The sequence below is a fragment of the Podarcis gaigeae genome, assembly GCF_964106915.1.
Source record: "Podarcis gaigeae genome assembly, chromosome: 3".
NCBI classification, from domain to species: Eukaryota; Metazoa; Chordata; class Lepidosauria; order Squamata; family Lacertidae; genus Podarcis; species Podarcis gaigeae.
Genome location: NC_139680.1, coordinates 36,859,095 through 36,880,932, shown reverse-complemented (window position 1 = coordinate 36,880,932; position 21,838 = coordinate 36,859,095). Strand labels below are relative to the sequence as shown.

Below are 21,838 nucleotides of genomic sequence, written 5' to 3'. Positions count from 1 at the left end.
TCACCAGTGCCTACCTAAAAAAAAAAGTTCCCCTCCCTCTTTTATAACATGGACATCTAATTCATGGACATCTAATGAAGATGAATGTTGGAAGATTCAGGACTGGCGGAAGTACATCCCCCCCAAAAAAGCATAGTTGAACCATGGAATTTGCTTCCGCAAGAGGGAGCAAAGGCCACTAGCCTGGATAGCTTTTAAAGAAGATTAAACCAATTCATGGAAGATAATGCTATCAGTGGCTACTAACCAGATATGCTCTACCTCCACTTTCAGAGGCATTATGTTTCTGAATACCAGTAGCTGGAAAATGCAGGAAGATTGATCAGGCCCCGTTTGTGGGCTTCCCACAGTCATCTAGCTGGCCGCTGTGAGAGAAGGTTGCTGACTTGCAGTTATTTGAATCTTTGGTTCTAATCCAAAAGTCTTACGTGCTACAATGTGGACATAGAGCCGCATGCGTGTCTAAGCTTCCATGATACTGCCACAGAAGTCAATGGGAAAGCTGTTCCATGCAACCAGATTATTTGGAATCTGAACCCAGTTTTCTCTAGTCCAACTTACAAAAACTTACAATTTAAATAAGGAAACAAAAGAGATGTAGACCCTGAAATATGATACTCTAAATCTTAAACAGTTTTTAAACATATTACAATTAGAATGAGCTTGTGCTACAATAGCGTTAAAATCAAATGCTAATGGCCACCTTAAAAGTAGTTTCCTGTGTCTGTCTGTCTGTCTGTCACTTAGTGTGTATTGACTTTAGAGTGACACTTTAAATGGGAGCAGTCTAAACAAAGTAGCAGGGAGAGCATTAAGCCAAAGAAAATGGGATTTTGATTGACATGCACAACTGTGACTCAGGTGCTAATTACCACAGAAAAACATTATACTCTCGCAAACCCTTAAACCTTTTCCCCTCTAAGATGTCATACGCAAAGTTAGAGTGGACATCGTAGTAAACAGGATGCCAAAACACCTTGTGCCAGTCAGCCATGAGCCTTCTGAAACATACTCCATTACTATCATTCCCTCTATCTCCAATTTAAGCCGTTGCATTTTCCTGCATATGTAGCCAAACGGCACCACCACAGAGAACTGATAAGTGACTGGGAAGAAGAATGGAATCGCCAGAAAAGGAGGCAGAAGGAAGAGACACACAAGTACAGGGGTGTCAACTTGAATAAAATATTGAGGGGGGGGCAGGCAAGCCCCACCTTGCATAATTGTTCACATGACACGGTGCACACACACCATTTGTATGGCAATGCCCATCAATAGAAACAGAATAGGATAAAACAAATGTTTTGTTGCAAGGTCCCATTTGTTTTCTCCTAATCTGTTCCTATGGCGATTACAGTTGTGCCTAACTGCTTATAAAAAGTTACACACACACTGGCAACATTGTGTATTGCCTTGGTTAAAACATCTAGAGCCCTGTCTATCACGTGGGTGGCAGGGGGAGAGAAAGGACTGAATCCAGCCCCTTGCTCTTCCTCTTAACCTATGGATCACTGTGATTTCAGCAAATACTTGGCATCATCACATTTAATAAATAAATGAAAATAAAATCATTCACAGAGCATCCAATTATATACATCGACGGTTCCCAAAGGGTGGCCTGCAGACCCCAGGGGGTCCGCATAACCCACCCAGGGGGTCCTTGGCACCACATAACAAAAACTACCCTAGAGATATGAAAAATTTCCAAAAGCAGAGGGTCCATGGCTTGACTTTTGAAAAGCAGGGAGTCTGTAGTACTTAGCTAATTGGAGTTATGGCAAATGTGTGCATATGGTGGTTTAGTGGTTAAAAAGCACTATGCCCGTTAAATGACAGCTCTGAATATTTGGGAAACAGGAATAGGTTTGTTCTCTCTTGTTATAACCACTATTTTAAAACATTCAGCCTTCTTCTCTCAAGAGACCATATGATCCTTCTCTCTCCCTGCTCACCCACGATTATATGCCAGGAGAAGAAACATCCCATTCAGCTTGCATTAACAGCAAGAAATGTGAATTAGCCTTTTTCTCTCTCATTAAGTGGAAGCAATTTTGGGGTGGGAAGGATAGCAGCAGAAGCAGCAACCTCTTGCTAGAAGGGCTAGCAGTTGTCTTTCATCCCTGTGCTACCTTGATTCAATTTCAGATGAATGAGCAAGGAAAGATACACTAAAAGCCCTCATTAGCCTTCAGAAACAATGAATCACAGATCCATCCAGGAAACAAACAGCTTCTTAATACATCCCATATCATGCAAAATCTGCATCCAGATGGGTATGTGTATCTTTCTATCGACAGCATCCAGTTTCCTGTCCATATTGCTGTTTTGTTTTGTTTTTCCAGATTGTAAAATGTTTGCATATGGTCAATGAGATTTAAGTGTGTGTAGAATTCCTAAACTGAATGCAAAAGTCCTATGCCCTGCCTTTCCAACGAAAAACAGATCATAATGAAGAACTGAATTTTGCCGATGGAAAAATTACAAACTTCCTTTTCCCTCTTCCAGCTTCTGGAAGCTGGTAGATTGCTTGCCAATTCTATGAATTAGAGATGTTGTTGTTTAGTCGTGTCCGACTCTTTGTGACCCCATGGACCAGAGCACGCCAGGCACTCCTGTCTTCCATTGCTTCCCAGAGTTTCATCAAATTCTTGCTGGTAGCTTCTATAACACTGTCCAACCATCTCGTCCTCGGTCGTCCCCTTCTCCTTGTGCCCTCAATCTTTCCCAACATCAGGGTCTTCTCTTCTCATGATATGGCAAAAGTATTGGGGCTTCAGCTTCAGGATCTGTCCTTCCTGTGAGCACTCAGGGCTGATTTCCTTAAGAATGGATAGGTTTGAGCTTCTTGCAGTCCATGGGACTACAAACATGCAAACCCTTTAGATGTGTGACTTCATTATCTCAGAGCCAAACCAGATGTGATGATAAAAAACACCATTTTGGGTGAACCCCTCTCCATGCTCATGGTAGCGCTCTGCATCATATCCCATTCTGTTCCAGAGGGTTCTCCAACCCACAGGAACAGCTTTTCAGGGTGAGTGCTTAAGTGGGTTGGAGACAGAAGGCCTTTTCATTAACATGGCTCTACCAAATGGATTCAGTAAAGCTCCTCGGCTTGCAGCAGTACTAGCACTTGAAAACGTTTTAAGAATTTCTGGTTGATTTGGGCCAGAACATTCTGAGCTTTATTTCAACTGTGTCTAAGTGAATATGAACAGCTGCAATGTGGTTTGACGGTCCACTGCAATAACACTTTCACATGGCTTGAAGTTCGAATAAAAAGGAATGGTCTTTCATGTGGTTTACTGGAGATGTCATAGCAAAAATGAAAGTGGCACAGATGATGTTCTTGTTCAGCACAAAAAAAAACCACTACAGGTCAAAGCCGCATATAACCATATTAGCGAATGGCATGGCAGGAAGAGGAGCACGTATGTGTGTATTAACTTGTTAATACAAAAATTATTTGCCCCATTTTGCCTTTTTTGTGCTTTCTGAGTTGATTTGTATTTTAATGTAGATGCTCTGAATAGAGTACAATGGGCAACCTTCTTGTTCCCCTTCACAATTTTTGGTCATTCTTAACTAAGGCTATATTTTGATTTCGGCAAGCATGAAATGTCTGGCAAGACTTGCTTTGCCCTGTGACACAAGCTAAAGAACAAACCAGAAAACAGGTGGGAAATCCTTGACTGGAGAGCCTGATGCTTACTTTTTTCATTTCTTTTTTTGTCAAAAGAACCATGTACCCTCCAAACTGGGTCAGGCAGGACCATGGTGCTGGGGAGGAATATTAACTGTTTTCCTCCAGACCACTTTCCACACAAGTACTTCAGGGGGCATAAGAAAAATGGCACAGTGGGAAAGGATTAACCCTATTCCCCATGCCATGGTCCTTATCTAATTCATCACCTATCTCAGCACAGTGATGTGAAGAAAAAGAGAAGTTCCAGGGGACCCAGTCAGGACTCTCTCATCTAATTTGCTTCTAAAATGTAGGCTAAGGGTGTCTCTAGCCCCCCTCTTCCTCCAATGAACTGTGATTTGGGCAGGGTTTTCCCATATACTCCCGTTTTCTGTGTCTTGGCCCACACACAAATGAAGTGGCCCAAGGAGCGAACTCTAGAAAAATCTCTTAGTATTTGTCATAGCAGGTGTTAATGAGTCCTTAGCTTGCCACTCAGCTCAGGAGAAAAAGCCTAAGGAGAGTAATAGCGGGGAATAGAGAATCTACAACACTTAGTGCTATTCCAGAGGATAAAGTGGGTGGTGACTACAGGGGTAGGAAAGGAAGGGAGTCCTGTAACACAAGTGGAAGCCTGTTCCAATTGCATATTGGCAGCACTGGACTGGACACAAGTCCAAGGAGGCAACACTTCTAAATTACTCAAACCGTAGCAATCTTCAAAACCAGTAATGCTTAAATTCTGCATTTTGTAACTTTGTTTCTATGGTAACGTCTGCATGCACCAGAATAAATGTATTATATCAAAAGCATCAGCTACCTAAATGCTACAGAATAAAGGAAATATAATAACGAAAAAATCTAGTCAATGGTGAAAGAGAATATATGCAGTGCTCTTAGCTAAAATCTGAAAGGCTTTCTCCTTTCTGGCATTTTTCTTTTTCCATGTATATGATTTCTAGTGGGTGAGGGTTTTGCAAGCATGTTTCTTGCAGCAGAGGCCTCAAATGGATCATTTGCAGCTTCACAACATGCCTTGTGGAGTCATTACAGCATCTTTCTTCAGGGCACATCTTCAAAGCTACCACAAAGCAAATGACTGTTCTCCATCTTCTTCTATAAATGAAGAACTCACTCCTAGTTTTATAGCAAGCACTCTTTCCTAGCGCAAGGCCAGCTAATTTGGTTTGGGGGAAGGAAGGTTGTGCCTGTGATTGACAGGCATAAACTATGTGACCAGATTTAAGGTCCCTGTTACCTAATGCAGAGCTAAACTTTGACCTCTCATTTTAGCATCTTTTAAGACATTTTACAACTCTCAGGGTAATGATCAATGCACCTAACAATCTTTAATCAATAGTTAACTGAGAAAATTGAAAAGAGCTATGCAATTATAAGCTTCCTTCACTGACTGTTTTTTAAAAATATTATTATTTAAATCAGAATCATCACCCATCAGCATTATACCAAGGAAACCAAAAGTTCTTAATAATCTGGTAGGGAATTTACATTGAACAATTTTCTTTAACTCTCCTCTTCCACATCCCAAATAATAATGAGGTATGGCTTTGGTTAATGAAACGTTTTACGAAATGTCAGTGCTCATTAATGGAGACATAAATGGGAAAAAGAAATAGCAGGCTGGATCCCACAGAAAATGCTATGTAGTACCATCAATTGACAAGTCCTGTACATCAGTGATTGAACATTTGAATGGGTTATTTAAGAACAAGCTATTTATATATTTCTGAGGCAACGTACTGATACTCTTTCTATAATTTCTGCTAGGGCCAGCTATGGAATCTGGAATCGAATGAATGCCATAAATGTAACATAACAGTAGGAATTAAGGAGCATATGATCAACATCTTAATTTAATACAAGCAACTGTTGTAGATCAAGGACAGATTCACATGCATTAGTATCAAATGCAGGCTTTGAAAGTTCGTATTTGGGTGACTAATGTTAGTGTCTGGTTCTCAGTGGAATTTCCAAGAGCTAATTCAAATGTTCAGGCACCTGCATTTTACATTCCTTTCATGCACCCAGAGAGAGCACATGGAGGTACCTTGCTTGATGATACCTCCCATGTCAAATTCTTCTCCTAATGCTCTAAGAAGAGACTAAATAAACCTGTTTCCGTATACTCAGAGATCAGTAGTTCTGAAACACACAAAAATGTAGAGCAGCCCTCCCCAACCTGAAGTCCTTCTTTTGGACTATAACTCCCATCAGACCTAGTCAGCATGGCCAATGGTCCAGGATAATGGCAGTTTAGTCCACCAACTGGAGGGCACCAAGTAGGGAAAGGCAGCTATATAAACAGGCAGGGGTTACCTTTGCTAAGCTGCCCAACAATAATATTTGTCACACTCCGCTTGTTTTCTCATTCTCTACTATTTCAGTTCCTTTTATATTTAATTATATCATTTCATTTACTGTTGAAGAAGTTCTTACTAGCAGAAAGCCTCTTGATCTTTATATGAAACATTAAATGATTTATTATTCTTCTAACCGTAATTTTGTTTGCAAATCACTGAGGTTTAATCACCCACATTTCTTTATTTTGTATTTTATTTTAAGATAAATGTGTCAAAAGTGTGAGGAGGCCAAAAGGTTCTCTAAGAAAATGTACACTCTTTACTCCCACAGACTTTTAGTTCTACACATTTAGACCAGACCAGATGGGACAGAGAAAATTATTCCAATCATAACTAGAAAATTATTAATTAGGGGAGACTCTTCCATGACCCTGACATCCGAGCAGGATTTTTTTTTTGGAAAGTGACATTTGTTCAGCTTATATTTAGATTTTGCATTTGGTAAAACCCTGTTTAATTTATTGATGGCTTCTTTTCATCACAGGTTATCTTGTTGTGTTCACCTGCAAATGCTACCTCATCTTTCTTCAGACTTCTCCAGATTACACATAATAACCAGACCTGTAGATATGTTGCTAAACAGAATTCTTAGCTTACATGTGCACCATATGGTTATGTGTGTATGATATGCCTCTGAATGTATTAAGAACAGCTGGCACAGCATTTCCCACATGGTTTGAGCATATCTGCACCATAAACTTATATGACTCTTATACCAGTGTTGCTATTATAGTTTCCCCCCAGAGAAGCCTGGAAATTGAACTTCAGAGAGGTCAGTGTCAATTCACTGCTAGAGAGACCCCGGGCCCTTCCATACAACAGTTCACTAGGTTTCCATGACAGAATGAATAAGGTTGTGATCTGAGCCCCTTTCAGGGGCTAATTCTGTGAAAAATGAATGTGTATGATGCAGCAGGCCCCAAATAAAGCCTGCTGTCAAGATGTTCTACCCTCCCCCGCCACCCCACACATTATTTATTATTATTATTATTATTTGCCATGGACTGAATGTATGCAAAGAGCTCCTGGCTTGCCCATGGGAATTCAAAATGGAACCCCGTCAACAATTATTTGGAGCGGAGGTACCCGAGTTATAAGTACCCATGCTCGATTTAGATGGCCCTCTCCGTATCAAGCTCCTTCCGTTTCCTGAAACCCAAAAAGGTTTTATTTTAGAAAAGGGGAGATGGAATGGCAGTTAGCAGAAAACTCCCTCAACAAGGAAAGCCTTGGTGGCAAACATCATGCAAATTGAAGGGGTTTTTTTTAAGCATGGGAAAAACAGAGTATCAGCGTTTGAGCAACATCTCATTAGGAGGAAGTCCCATACTATGCTGTTTGAAAGGTTCAGGGCAGTACCTCACAGAAAATATCAGAAAATAAAACCAGATTGACCCCAAAAGATTTCTGCAGTTGCCATTACAAAGTTCAACAAAGCAAAATATGGCTTCTCATTCAGCTGTTGCGACACAAGCATCTTAGTTCCTGCTCAGGAACAGCCTGTTGAGGTAAGCAAGCATAAACCAGTTGTTCATGAATCTACTCACCCTCTGGCCTTCTTTCCCAGGTGGCCCCTGAGGACCTTCTATTCCTGGCACACCCTGTAAATACAAATAGTTTAGAATGTTTCTCATTAATATTACTTAGTCATACTATGGAATTCAAAATGTTAGTGAGAAAGACTTCACTAACGTTTAATCAACCACCTCCCCCTGCCCAATATCCATATATTGGTCATATCTACTTATGGGTAGAGCTGCAAAATGTTAAATGTGTGGAAAGGTATGTAAAAAGCTGCATGTGCAATGGAAAAGCCTGCTGGGTCAAAATTGCTGCAGTTCTGATGCAGCATCGCTTATGCGATCTAGAAAGACAATGCACTAGGGAATACTGAAAATGTTGTAAAGGATGGTGAACTTATTTTACTAATAAATGCCTGCACACGAAAGCTCATACCAATAACAAACTTAGTTGGTCTCTAAGGTGCTATTGGAAGGAATTTTTTTTTCTAGTTACGTTATTATTATGCACTCTCCTCTTTCCCAAATGGTGAGAAGTCAAAGGGCAGAGATAAAAGATTTTGTTTCCTTTGAATAACTTAGCACTAGATATTTGTAGTGTGTTCAAATATGCAAGCAGTGAATAATGGAAGCAAGCAGAAGCTCCTACAGGAGGCAGTAAAATGGCCAACTTCACATCAGATCCCTAGAGAGAGTTCCTTTATACTCCTAGGAACTTTTGCATCAGCCAGCTCAGAACAACCTTTTCCCAGAATTCAAGTGGCAAAACAGCTTTTAGTTGTCTCTCTTGGCATTTTCAGACATTTAGTGTGTGAGTACACTGAATGGACATGAGTAGGAACAACAGAAAGCCCCACTCACTATGGCTGTTCAGTTTACTGTCTGAAAAAACCTTTCCTTCCGAAGCTAGTGGGGGACATAGGAGCACATTCAAGGTAAGCCATTAACTATGGTTTACTATGACATGCAACCTGAATCTATGTCTTTGGGTCTCCACCTAAACTCATACAATAGTTTTATAAAATCCCTTTGCAATAGAATGAGAAAGTAATCATGGCTAGCTTGCCCCGCTGATTTTCATGGGAGTTGATTTAAACGCAGCTATTGTTCTCTAAATTTTAGAATTTATTCCCATGTTCTAGAACAGGAATAAAGAAAATTATGTTCAGTGGTGAAGGTGATAAAAATTGAAAAGAATATGGGAGATACTAAAACTGCTAGATTACATGCCTCAAAGGGAAGGTATTGCTTGATTAAATTAATACTGTGAATCATTTTATATAAAATTTAATCACTTAAAGGAGTTCCCTCTTGCCCCTTTAAAAAAAACAACCATTCTTCCTGCCAGACTCAAAAGACCCAAGAATATTCTTCATACCTTATTAATTAATCACAAGGTATTTCTTTTGTTGCATTTATGTGAAATGTTAATAAGCTGAGATCATGAAGACTTTTCTGAACCACTGTGGCCAAAATTGCTACTATTAGTTATTACATAGCTGTAAGCTAAAATTAAATGACATCTTTATAATGTGATAATGTATGTATAACATGTTCAGAGGAATAAAGTACTGGATAAAGTCAGGATGCATTGTAGTGTTATGTATAATGAAAACAAAATATATTATACCAAATCTAACAAACAGATTTTCTACTTTTCATTGTTCTACTAAGTGTTTGAGGGTGAATATGAAGGGTTGTACCTAAATAAGTTAGAGTAGACCCACTGAAATTCATGGATCAAAATTAAGTCCTACTCAGTGATTTCTATGAGTCTACTCTGAGTTCAACAAATGTTGACTACAACCTAGCGTTCAAGGGTGTGTCAGAGCTTCCTTATTTGCCTGTATATGTAGATCAGATCAGTCGGACAATCACAAACTATTAAACCATCTCAGTCCTTTGACATCTGAGATGTAAATTTTCAGAATCCACCCTATTTTTGTAAGTTTTTAAAACTTTTTTTATGTTGCATTTTAAATTGTTTGGGCCTTAGAATGAAATGTGAATAGTAAATAATAATAATAATAATAATAATAATAATAATAATAATAATGGAGATCTGCATTTTCTCATAGGTAATGTGGCTGTGTTGTGGTGATATTGAAAGAAAATGCAAGGAAGGAAGTAGTCCATGCATTTAGGAAAGTAAGATAACAGGAAGATATTAACAGTTAAACTTTTAAGTATTCCCATTTTTTCTTTGTGCTTGCAGTGGTACTTACATCTATTTTATTCTAAGGGGGGGTCATGGTCTTTCAGTTTCAAAGATTGTACTATTAACACACAAGAGCTTACTATGCGAAACATCCTAACTATATCATTCAAAGTCTTGGGGGCGGGGGTTGCATTGCTACATTGCAATGAAGTGCATTAGGAATGGAAAGAAATTGAATAATTTTACATTATTATCCTAATGAAAAATATAATATCATTTTTGTGTCAACTGCAGAGTCTGCAGGGTTGTTGTTTTCCAAAACATAAATCTCCTCACATATATTACTCAAGCTTTCCTGCATAACTGCGCAAGGGAGATAAAAATAGCCTAAAATGACAGCAACATATTCTGATTCTCTTGACAGGTTTACCTTGACAAGATACTCCCACTGCATGCAAATAAAATTAAACAAGATTAAAAATCCAAGAGCACAGTACTGCACGACCTGCCCTGGAAGGAAAACCTGCTCTTATTCTCCAATATTGGAAGCATGTGACCAAAGTTGCAGAAAATCAGCTGCAACTCTGTTCTTTAAATTATACTGGTATAAATGCTATGTGCAGAAAGATCCTTATACACTTCTATCATGTCCCCGTTTACTCATCTTTTGTTCTAAGTTAAAAGCCCCAAATGTTGCAACCATGTTTATAGGGAATTGTTCCAGCCCCATGATCATTTTGGTTGCAAAATGGTAGTCACTGTTGTCCACAACAGTACAGTGGTACCTTGGGTTAAGTACTTAATTCGTTCTGGAGGTCCGTTCTTAACCTGAAACTGTTCTTAACCTGAAGCACCACTTTAGCTAATCGCCGCACTGCCAGAGCACGATTTCTGTTCTTATCCTGAAGCAAAGTTCTTAACCTGAAGCACTATTTCTGGGTTAGCGGAGTCTGTAATCTGAAGTGTATGTAACCTGAAGCTTATGTAACCCAAGGTACCACTGTATAATCTGCAGCTTTAGAGCTTTATACAATGTGTACTCTGTATGTCACTTGCTTGCTGAATTTGTATCTGAAAGTGACCACAGAACGTGTCCAGGCCTGAGTGACCAGCTTCCTCATTCTGTTTGCTTTGTGCTGAACATGTTATCTGATGCTTCATTTGACAAGGCCCCAAGGAGTACGGAGCCAGCATTCCAAGTATCTGTTTAGTAAGCAAATCTTAGGTACTTCTGCTTGTGACTGACTTAACCCTTGGCTTCTGTGTAAACATTTGGTGCCATCTGGATGAGTATTTTATAACTCTGCAAAGGGATAGGCCCACAGGAACGTAGAGACGGACGCTCATTTTCCTGGGGAACTAAAAGCTACGGATCAAATGTCAAGAGGAATAGTTTTCATATACTTTACAAGAGAGATCACTGTACCACCTTCCTTCACCTGTCACTCTTGTGACATGACATGCACAGGCTTAAGCTCTCGATGCCAGAAAGGAGAGGGGAGCTTAGCCAACTGTGTCATTTCGGAGAAAAGACTCTGACTTCTTTCGCCTTATTCAGCACCTTGACAAAACTATGAAGATAATGCTGTCATCTCTGGTGTTCAGTCACTGGATGGGCCTAGTGATACACATTAAGTATCTTAGATGTGAAAACGATTACTTATGCGGGTCCTCAGTAAATTAGGCTGCCATTCCATTTGATTTAATGGGGCTTACACCCAAGTAGACATGCCTAGAACTGTGATGTTAAATCCTCTTTAATGTTGGGGAAATAATCTAGCTCATATGAGGAGGTTAAAAATTCAAGTTTTAAATTAATGCTTTTAAAACATACTATAATGTATAAATAATGTATTATAAAAGGTAATTATTATTCAGCATCTCTGGTAGCCCAATTCAAAATACATTTTATTGGAAATAAATTCAACTTATTTTCTCCCCTTGACACCCCCAAATAATTAAGAGGTCTAAATCCACATTTTTCTTAAATATATAGTAGGCTTGATCCAGAAATCCCAGGTGATTTATATGCCAGTTATGCAAAAACCTTGGTAATATAGTGATGCTGACAGGACGTGTAGAAACACATGTGTGACTGGGGTGTTAAACTAAGTCCTGTATAGGTAACATGCTGCTTCTTAACCATTAAAAAGGAAGAGTACTAGGCTAACTCCGTATGAAAGTTTCCTGGCTGTGATTATAAGTGAAGGTTGAACTAAGCTCATTCAAACCGGCAACTGCAAGTGCAGGGACAGGGGACAAATTTGATTACATTCACATTTAAAGCTTAATTTATCAAACTTGCCCATTCTGAAACAAAACGTGGAGCACAGCCATCCTTCAAAAATCCCACTTATCTGAATTTCTGAAATGCAGTTCTCCAACCAATGTTCATAAAAAAGGATGTTGGGAGAAAACGTGTATAAAATGAATATATTTGTGAAAATAACATACAAAACTGCATTTACGAGGATAAATTGCTTGCCAAAAACATGTGTGTTTGTCAAAACTGCTGACAGTAATGTGTTAAAATACAGAAACTGCAGAAACCTGGAGAACTGAATGCAAGAATAGAAAAATGAGAAACTGGGAGAACTGAAATTGACAGAACTGAAATTTTTCCCCCTGCTGGATGTTCTAAATGTAGTTGTAATAATCACCCCCACACAGCTCTCTTCATTTCCAACATGCTATCCTACAGAGGCAGTTGGAGTTCTAAAACAGTGTTTCGGGGCAGTTCTGAATTGGATATGGGTGTGGATGAACAAACTGAAGCTTAATTAGAGATGCCATGAGGAATCTAATAGGCTGCACCAGAAATGAGAATCCCTAATTGAGTCCTTGCAAGTAAGTTCAAACTGAGCAGGGAATGCTTGAATGCCCATCTTTGACACCTCTGCTGCCCCCTTCCCTTACACCCTGAGGGCCCAGTGACTCACATGTGGTAGTGGGGGAGGGGGGTCCAAGATGCTCCAGATTCCTGGCAAGGTGCCTATTCTCCATGGGACTAAGATTACAAATCCCAGCTGCCGTAGGAAGAAAATATGGTGCTATTTGCATTAGTTTCCACTAGGGAGAAAGTGCTACAACTTCTTTTCCTATACGTGTCTCCGATAGCCTTACAAACACATTGTATGAAAAGAAAGACGACTGCCTCCATACGTACATCAAGTCAGCAATCTTTTCCTTTGTACAGTTCCCCAGGAAGGGACTGCACATTACGACATACATCCACTTTGTAAAAGGTAAAGGTACCCCTGCCAGTACGGGCCAGTCTTGACAGACTCTAGGGTTGTGCGCTCATCTCACTCTAGAGGCCGGGAGCCAGCGCTGTCCGCAGACACTTCTGGGTCACGTGGCCAGCGTGATGAAGCTGCTCTGGCGAGCCAGCATCAGTGCAGCACACGGAAATGCCATTTACCTTCCCGCTATAAAGCGGTACCTATTTATCTACTTGCACCCGGGGGTGCTTTCAAACAGCTAGGTTGGCAGGCGCTGGGACCGAGCAACGGGAGCGCACCCCGCCACAGGGATTCAAACCGCCGACCATGCGATCGGCAAGTCCTAGGCGCTGAGGTTTTACTCACAGCGCCACCCGCGTCCCTCAACATCCACTTTGTAGGAGCGTATTATAAGACATTTCCTCCCTGTGTGGCTGCAGAGGAAGTATTAGCTGCTTTGAACACCTATAAAATGTTGTTGGAAGGAAGAGGAAGTCTGCAGGTCACCTTGTTGGTTAATAGATTATATGGCTTAATCCACAGATCTATGTTCCATAAATGAGTCTGGGGTGAGCAAAAAGGGTAGGTTTCACTCCAAAACACAGAGAAAACCAGAAATTCCTCACTGCTACCTACAATCCTTCAGTTGTCCCACTGAAGCCATTGTCAGATATGAAAGGTGATGAACAAAATGGCAGAAATTGTTAAAAAATGCTTGCATGGCTTTGTTTCACACATTCAGAATACAAGCAATGTATGCTCTTAAATGAGTAGGAAAACACAGTGTGCACAACTAAATATATCTGTTTTTCTTTACACTAATTCAGGATGAAAATGCTATAATTGCAATAAAGGTAAAGGTAAAGGTACCCCTGCCTGTACGGGCCAGTCTTGACAGACTCTGGGGTTGTGTGCCCATCTCACTCAAGAGGCCAGGGGCCAGCGCTGTCCGGAGACACTTCCGGGTCATGTGGCCAGCGTGATATCGCTGCTCTGGTAAGCAGTCCCTATTTATCTACTTGCACCCGGAGGTGCTTTCGAACTGCTAGGTTGGCAGGTGCTGGGACCGAGCAGCGGGAGCGCACCCCGCTGCAGGGATTCGAACCGCCGACCTTTCGATCGGCAAGTCCTAGGCGCTGAGGCTTTAACCCACAGCGCCACCTGCATCCCTTATAATTGCAATAGTATGTTACAAATCACTGGATGCATATTTTATTTCAGAAAAAGAAGTGAGCAGCTCATTTAACTATCTTATTAACAATCTACTAACAAGTGCAGCATTAGGCAACCCAAAAAATAAACATTGACATGCATGAGAACAATCTCTTCTTGCCTCTTGTCTAGAGTACTTACACTAAGGGCAGCTGGTCCTGGAGGTCCCATATCACCCTATAAAATTAGGCAAAAGGCAAAAGTCAGTGATCTTCTCACTCTAAAAAAAACTTAATTACACTTTTAAAAAAGTATTTTATTGATCTTTAAAAAACAGGAACACACACACAAACACCTGAAAGATGAGTACAGGATTCCATATTTGAAAGGAAAGAAACCCAAAGCTTAAAGCTTCAGCTGCTCCTTCAAGTTACATAGTTCTCTCCCATTTCTTTTAGGTAGGTTAGGATAAAAGATCATCGCTGACCAAGGTCACCCAAGTGAACATCATAGCTGGGTGAGGTTTTGAACTAGATCTGCTTCGTATTAGTTCCAACACTCCATAACCATTACATGACACCAGCTCTTTTGTTTTGCTTATCAGACAGTGTCTGGTCAGAGGTCTCTTTCTCAATATATTGGAAGAATATTTACCAAAATGACCGCTCACCAGTTGCATCAGAGGGCAGCTTTTGTAACCCGGCGTGGGCTCCCCAGCCTCCAGAGCCATGCCATAGCTGCATGGCCATTGCTCTGTCTCCTGGGTTAGCCACCGAAGATACAGGGCTCCTGCCTGGCCCTGGTTCAAATCAGTCAATGCCACGGTAGCAGCCTGGGGAACTGAGCAAAGGCCAGGTAAAGAGGCACTTGCCGATGCCATTCAGTCAGCTCAGAGCATCAGTGGAGCAGCGTGAAGAGCTGAGGGCCAGAGAGAGGTTCATCAGAGGATCAGGAGGACGGGCAAGAATATGTACCAAAATGTGTTGCTACTGCGGCAAAAAAGGGAATGCATGAACAAAAGCAGAATGACCTGGTGACATTACACATTGTACATTTAAAGCACTCTGGTGCATTTTAACAGGCATGACTTCCCTCTGGAGAGGGAGGTATACATCCCCCAAAGAACAAAAAGAAGCAGGGGGAGATCCATGTAATATGTGTGTGTAGAGGGGAAGGGATCACCTTGTTGGCGTCCATCACTCTTATGGAGGGAGGGAAGATAAATGGATGGCATAAGCTTTTGTGGACCAGAGCCCATTTTGTCAGATGACCAAAGCATTCATTGATATAGAGAGATAAGAAAGGGGGGGGGGGTGTTTTACAAACTGAGAGCAAAGGACCAAACAACTGAGAGTGGTGCAGATGTGTCACATTACTATGCAGAACACAAACGGATACAAGATCCAATCAGCAGAACACAAATGAATACTAGATCCAATCAGGTGTGACCCATTCCCAACTCCTGTGTGCTGGAGGTGAACGGGCTCAGCAATATGAATAGGGCAGATCAATACCTAAAGAGGGATAATTACAAAATAATTAAACTATTTATAAAATGCTGTAATGTAAAGGTGAGGCAGACACGCCTGGCTTAGCACACATATTACTTGTCATTGCAACACATTTGCTTGCTTGCAGGGAAGATGAGTAGAAGCAAGGAGAGAAATGGAAGGGCTGCATTTTTCCAAAGAAATACAAATTGCAGTTTGTGCTCCCCTACAATGTGTGTATTACCAGGGATCCTGCACAGCAAATGAGCAACCATTACAGGTTTATTTGTTTTTCAATAATCTCTCAGTGATACAGAAATAATTGCATCAAAAACCAGGACAGTGTAATTACATGCATATTAAATTTATGAACAGTAATTGTTCTAAAGTGATTTTTGACCATTTTCCTAATTAAACAAGCCTTGTCTGGATATTCTGGCAAATCATCAGAATTTAGTCATTTGCGTATCCACACACGAATGAATACCTTTTCTCCCTTTATACCAGCTATTCCAGGATCACCAGGATCACCTTTCAAACCCTATGGATTAAGCAAAAAAAAAATATAATAAAGAAATGTACCATTACTTCAGCAATACATTAATGCATGTGCCAGCAAAATAAAGCCTCAAGGCTTCTTTAAAATTGCAACCAGAGCAGTGAAGCATCAAAGAAGAACCAAAGAGCTGTAGCAGGTTGTATGAATTACTTGACATAAATTATGAAATGCATATGGGAATTTTGCAACACTGAAAGACTAACTCATCCCCTTTCACTTTTGTAACTTTTTGCTTTCTTTCAACACACTAGCTTATGGAACCAAAGGGGAACCAATGCACTCCCCACTAAATTTTCAGTTATTTAGAGAAGAGAAGACATTTCATGAAGTATCCAGAATGTGGGAGAGATTCAAAAGCATGCCTGGTTAACAGGAATAGTCTTCTCATACTAAAAGACACCTTGAACCAAAGAATAGACTTCCCACACTTGGGGATCAGATAAGAAACAAGGGTTATAAGTGCAATGTGAAATGTGATAAGATGTAGTAGTACTATTACTAAAATTTGTGTTTCCCCTTTCTACATAAATATGTTCAAAGCAGCTCACAACAGAACATTAAAAATGCAAATCAATACATCCTTACAATAACAATAAAATACAATTTCATTTTGAAACATGAAAATCCAACAAATAATTTGCTCTGAAAATATAAACATTATGACATTTAAAGACACCATAAAACACACATTTATCTTTAAATTCATCAATTAATGGCATTTCTATTCAATTAATGTCATCAATATTATTGTTAGCAGTAGTAGTATTGGTGGTAAAATAAATTATATTATGTGATATACTATAGGTCAAAGGAATTTATTTCTGGCTAGTCTGGCAGATTATAGTTTTTAGAAGAATAAAAACATAAATACAATACAATGAATGAATATATCATCACTGTAGTATCAGCTTAGGTGGCTGAGATTGGCACAGAAAAAAAAAGTTATACATGTTATTCTATAGGAGAATCGTAATTCATGGCCCCAAGTCCTCCTTCCTCCTCCTTCAAGGTTTCCTAATACTATAGCTTGTTTTTCGGTAACAGGAAAGCAAGTGGCACTAAAATGATAAGCAACATCTGTGCTCTGGGGGGAACAGAAACATTAAATCAGTAAGTATTCAAAATACTTGTATTTGTGCAACTTCACTTCCTGCAAAAATTACATTAATTCACCATCTGGAAGAAAGATCATTTAGAGCTATATGAGCATTTAAGTATCCACTTTGGATTAAATGGTGGATGTTGTCAATAATTCTGATTTAGCTTTGATGTGGCCTTTATTATGCGTACCAGCAACAGAAGAGTTAAATCTGAAGTAGTCTTTGATTTATCAAAAAGAGACAGGCCAAGCAAAGGAAAAAGAAAGTGAGAGGAAGGCTTCTCTATGGCTTATTAATGCCTGTGCATGAAATGGTATAAATGCAAATCATGATGATCTGATTTCTGAATGAATGTTTAAGGTTTCTGAATTGCTATGGCCTGAAAGTGGAATTGGTTTAGGTGGTAACTTTAGAACACAAATGGAATAATACCTTTCTCCAAAGAAATCACTTCTGTGACTGTATTTACAGGAGAGATAGAACTGAGAAAAAGACACACAAGGAAACAAACAGTGGTACCTCGGGTTACATATGCTTCAGGTTACACACGCTTCAGGTTATAGACTCCGCTAACCCAGAAATAGTACCTCGGGTTAAGAACTTTGCTTCAGGATGAGAACAGAAATTGTGCAGTGGCGGTGCAGCAGCAGCAGGAGGCCCCATTAGCTAAAGTGGTGCTTCAGGTTAAGAACAAACCTCCCAAACGAATTAAGTTCTTAACCAGAGGTACCACCGTATGCTATTGCCTAATAATTCCACAAGCTCAATAAATCCACAAACCTCACTCACTCCTAACTGGTATGTACATAGCATGATGCTATTTAGAACTTTGTTGCTTGATTTGCAAAATGAGTGAGGTTGAACCAGGCCAACATTTATTTGAAAACAGCTATATTCTCCCAGGAGTCTTTCCCCCGGGAGGAACTGATAGATACAGTCTGGCTACATAGAAGAGGCCTCATGAACTTGACTCCTAGGAAGGTTGCCATCAGCAATAGTTGTTCGCAATAAAGTAGAAGAACCTGTATCAGGTTAGATGGGATATTTTACGTGCCCTACTATGATAGATCATTCTGAGCCCTGTTGGAACGTTCCATCACTGCTGAGTCAGAATTGACAGCTCATCATTCTCCACCACAACCAGGCTGAGGTGGTTAGGTCCTCTTGGTGCCAAGGGCTAGAACTGTACAGGTGTAGAAACTTTAGCCATTTGCAGTTTGACTGATGCTGCACTTATGGTACGTCTGAGGTTCTGGAAGTGATAGTAAGGAACATACCCTATTGTGAAATCTGTGCTTGGTGCAACACAGCAGAACACTATGCTGTTGACTGTGGGTTCCACTCATGCACATAGCAGGCATGATACCAAGGTCACAGCAACGACAGTAGCTTTAGTAGAATTAGTATACCAGCATTAGGAGCTGACAAGTGTTGTGCCTGAAAGGGCGAGGTGGTACCATTGCCTCTTAGTGATCTATGACTGTTCCCTTGCTGGCAGTGGCCTTTTAAGTTCAAGTTAGGGTGCCAACTGAACATTCTCATTGCTGAAAATAGCATGTATCTGAGTCATTCAAGAACTTTAGCACTCTGGCTTCTGTCTAAGATCTAGAACCGTCTCTCATTTGGGCCTGCACGTACATGCTCCCAAATGTGAAACTGCACAGAGGGAAACGTAAGATTATTATGCTACATTTCATATTTGAGCTCAAAGTACAGAACAGACATGTAGCGCACTAATTGAGAATGGAGCACACAATTAAAAATAGCACTTCCCCCCTTTAAAATTCCATTCAACACATGGGTATAATCATTTCCTGGCCACTGCTCTCCTGTATTCGAAATAGTCATGTAGTTAACCATGGCTATCTTTACTCATGTGCACCCTTCTCAAATGATGTGCTACGTGTGCCACAACATTGTACCCAAACACAAAGTGACAGTATGAAGACATCCATAAACATACAACTTTACCTATTTATTTTTTTAATACACCAGCTGTGAGGAGGGTTGGGTAAACTGGTGTTAAAGCTAATTGATTCAATGGCCTTCCTAACAAGAACGGACTTTAAAAATATATACAAAAAAGGTTTCATACCAAGTAAAAACAGCTAGAATTTCAAAGGGGGAAGTAATCATGTCAGTTAGCATAGCCCTGTGACCTGCTTTTCAAATTAGATTGTTTTTAACCCTAACTTATGCTGGTTTCCTGACTAGAAGCTGTTTTTAGAGAAGTCACTACACAAGGTGATAGACAGCCTGGAGTGACAACCTGTTAACCCATTACCTTTTTATTGCTCCATAAATGCTTGCTGCTTTTCTTCTTCTGTTCTTTCAAAAGCTTTTCATTCTTATACAGGTGTATTAAACAAACAGCATTGATAATTGTGAAAAGAAAGAAAAATGCTCATTTTGTGAAGAAAATGGAGAAAAGACTAACCAATGCAGAAAGGCATTCTGAGAAAAATGTGCCTGCTTTAGTACCAAGGGAACTAAAAATATGATAACAAAAAAGCAAAGTAAACAGCAAAAAACAAAACAAAACAAAACAAACCTCTCCATGCATAGGAATATAATCAACTGCTAAGAAAATCAATGAAATCAGGATATGCACTTGGGTTAAGGCCTGTGTGGCGTTTTCTTCTATTACTTGTTGTTGTTTTTTTTGTGTGTGTGTTGATTTTATTGCGCTAGCCAAAGGCCATGACAACATCCAAAGAAGGAAAAAAGGAAAGGAAAACACACACAGACACATACACACACCCAGCAGTCGCTACATATGCAGTAAAAACATGTTCAAAATTACATAGAATGAAAAGTAATTCTCAAAATAAAATGTGAAAATTAGATGTCAGAGTCCCTTTTGCGAATGACCAGTAGCCCCTCCAGTTCTTTCTTCCTAATCTTCTTAGCTGCCAGGACATAGCGAGCCACTTTATAAGTCACAGAGTCATCAGCATCACTCAGCAGCCATTTCACCCCCTCCATCCTGGTTAGATTTGTTTTCTTCATGAAAAGGGGTTTTATGAATTGACTTCTTGGGTGTGTATATAGTGGACATTGTAGTAGGTTATGGCAAATGTCCTCTACACATGGTTGCCCACACTTTGAAAAATGTGGCCTCGCTCCATAAGGAGATGACGGGCTCAAGGCTACTATTGAGACACCCTAGTGGGGCTTGTTGAAAACGGCATTTTGATTGCCGCCGCCCCTCTCCCAGTCATGAGAACAATTCAATATAAAACCACAGGGGGAATATATAAAACAATGACATCTCAGGAGCACTTTTCTATTTTCAGCTTGCAAGAAGATAAACTTCCAAAAGCCCAAAAGAGCTTGGAATATAGAACAGATAGAGTTACACTGGTCCATATGGGACCTCAGTGGAGTGGGTCTGGTGAGATACAATACAAGTACCACAACAAATAAGCCTCGTTTCTAGTGGGAAAAGAGAATCTTACCTAAGAGGGCAGAATAAGGACTCTCCAGCCTTCTAGCTGTACTCAATCCAAGGGTTAAACACAAGCACAGTCTCCGTACTTGGGAGAACTGTGCTACCCTCTTTTTCAAAGCAGAGCAGGAGCATCTTTGCTTATGCCTAGTCATGTATTCAAGAACTCTGCTTATGAGCCATTGAACCAGGTGCCCTGTACCGAGAGTTGATGCTGAAACTGTGTGCTGATTTTCTCAATAAAGTTTGGGGGTTTTTCAAGCTGAGAGTCGGCCTCTTTCATCGAAGGGTGGGAGCCAGGAAAAGTGCAATTGGTGTGTGGGGTGGGGGGAGATACGCAGAAAGAGAGTGACTGTGTGCAAGGGAGTATATCATTTTTTAAAATGTGCATCAGGGTTTATTCAGCATCAGTAGTTTTCTCTTCTCACTGCTGTCAAAATAGCCCAGGCACACTTCCTTTCTCCCAGGATACAAAATAATGTTAGGAATATCAGGGAGTGCTATAACTGGCCCCGGCAGAGAATGCTTTGACACAATCCTCCAAAGATCTCCCGTTTATGTTAAATATGAAAATAGTGCATACATTAAAAATGTTATTTTAAAAGTTAGGAAGGTAACATAGATTGGATGCCAAGCAAACTGGGAATAGCAACATGAATGGCATTCATAATCAATATTTATGCTGTTGGCTGGATTTGAAATTGTAGTTCCTGGCTGACATGCTGTGTGTCTCCAGTGTGCTGAATGGTAAAGTGGAAGGTGCGCATGGGGAGTTAACAGACAGTTTTAATATTCAAACCTAGTTCCTTACAAGACGAACTAAATAAGACAGCAAGTGCAAACCATCTGATGATGGCAAGGAAGTTAACTATTGGGGATGGACTTTCACTGTTTCAGGCTTATGGCTCCAGAAAAAAAACAGTTATTTCACATTAGATAGATGAAAAATTTTAGAAGCATGGGCAGGAAAAGAAATAGTGTCAGCCGGGAGGACTTCATCCATTTGCAGAAGGGGGTTCGACCAAGCAGAATAGGAAGCAGAAAAGTGATTTTTGCTGATTATTTTCTCCCCACTGTGGTGCCTCTATCACCTCCCCCATGCTGTTCTGGAGAGTTTTGCCAAA

General features: G+C 40.2%; 1 protein-coding gene across 8 annotated transcripts in view; it reads right to left on the bottom strand.

Annotated features, from left to right (window-relative positions):
- COL19A1 (collagen type XIX alpha 1 chain) overlaps positions 1 to 21,838 on the bottom strand; it is a 191,974-nt gene that overhangs the window by 70,781 nt on the left and 99,355 nt on the right. For all 8 annotated transcript variants that reach the window (XM_083730078.1, XM_083730075.1, XM_083730076.1 and 5 more), the window contains exons 14-16: positions 16,095 to 16,148; positions 14,319 to 14,354; positions 7,614 to 7,667 (exon numbers count right to left, since the gene is read on the bottom strand). In XM_083730078.1, coding sequence (XP_083586204.1) covers positions 7,614 to 7,667; positions 14,319 to 14,354; positions 16,095 to 16,148 — 144 coding nt within the window. The remainder of the gene's footprint in view (positions 1 to 7,613; positions 7,668 to 14,318; positions 14,355 to 16,094; positions 16,149 to 21,838) is intronic.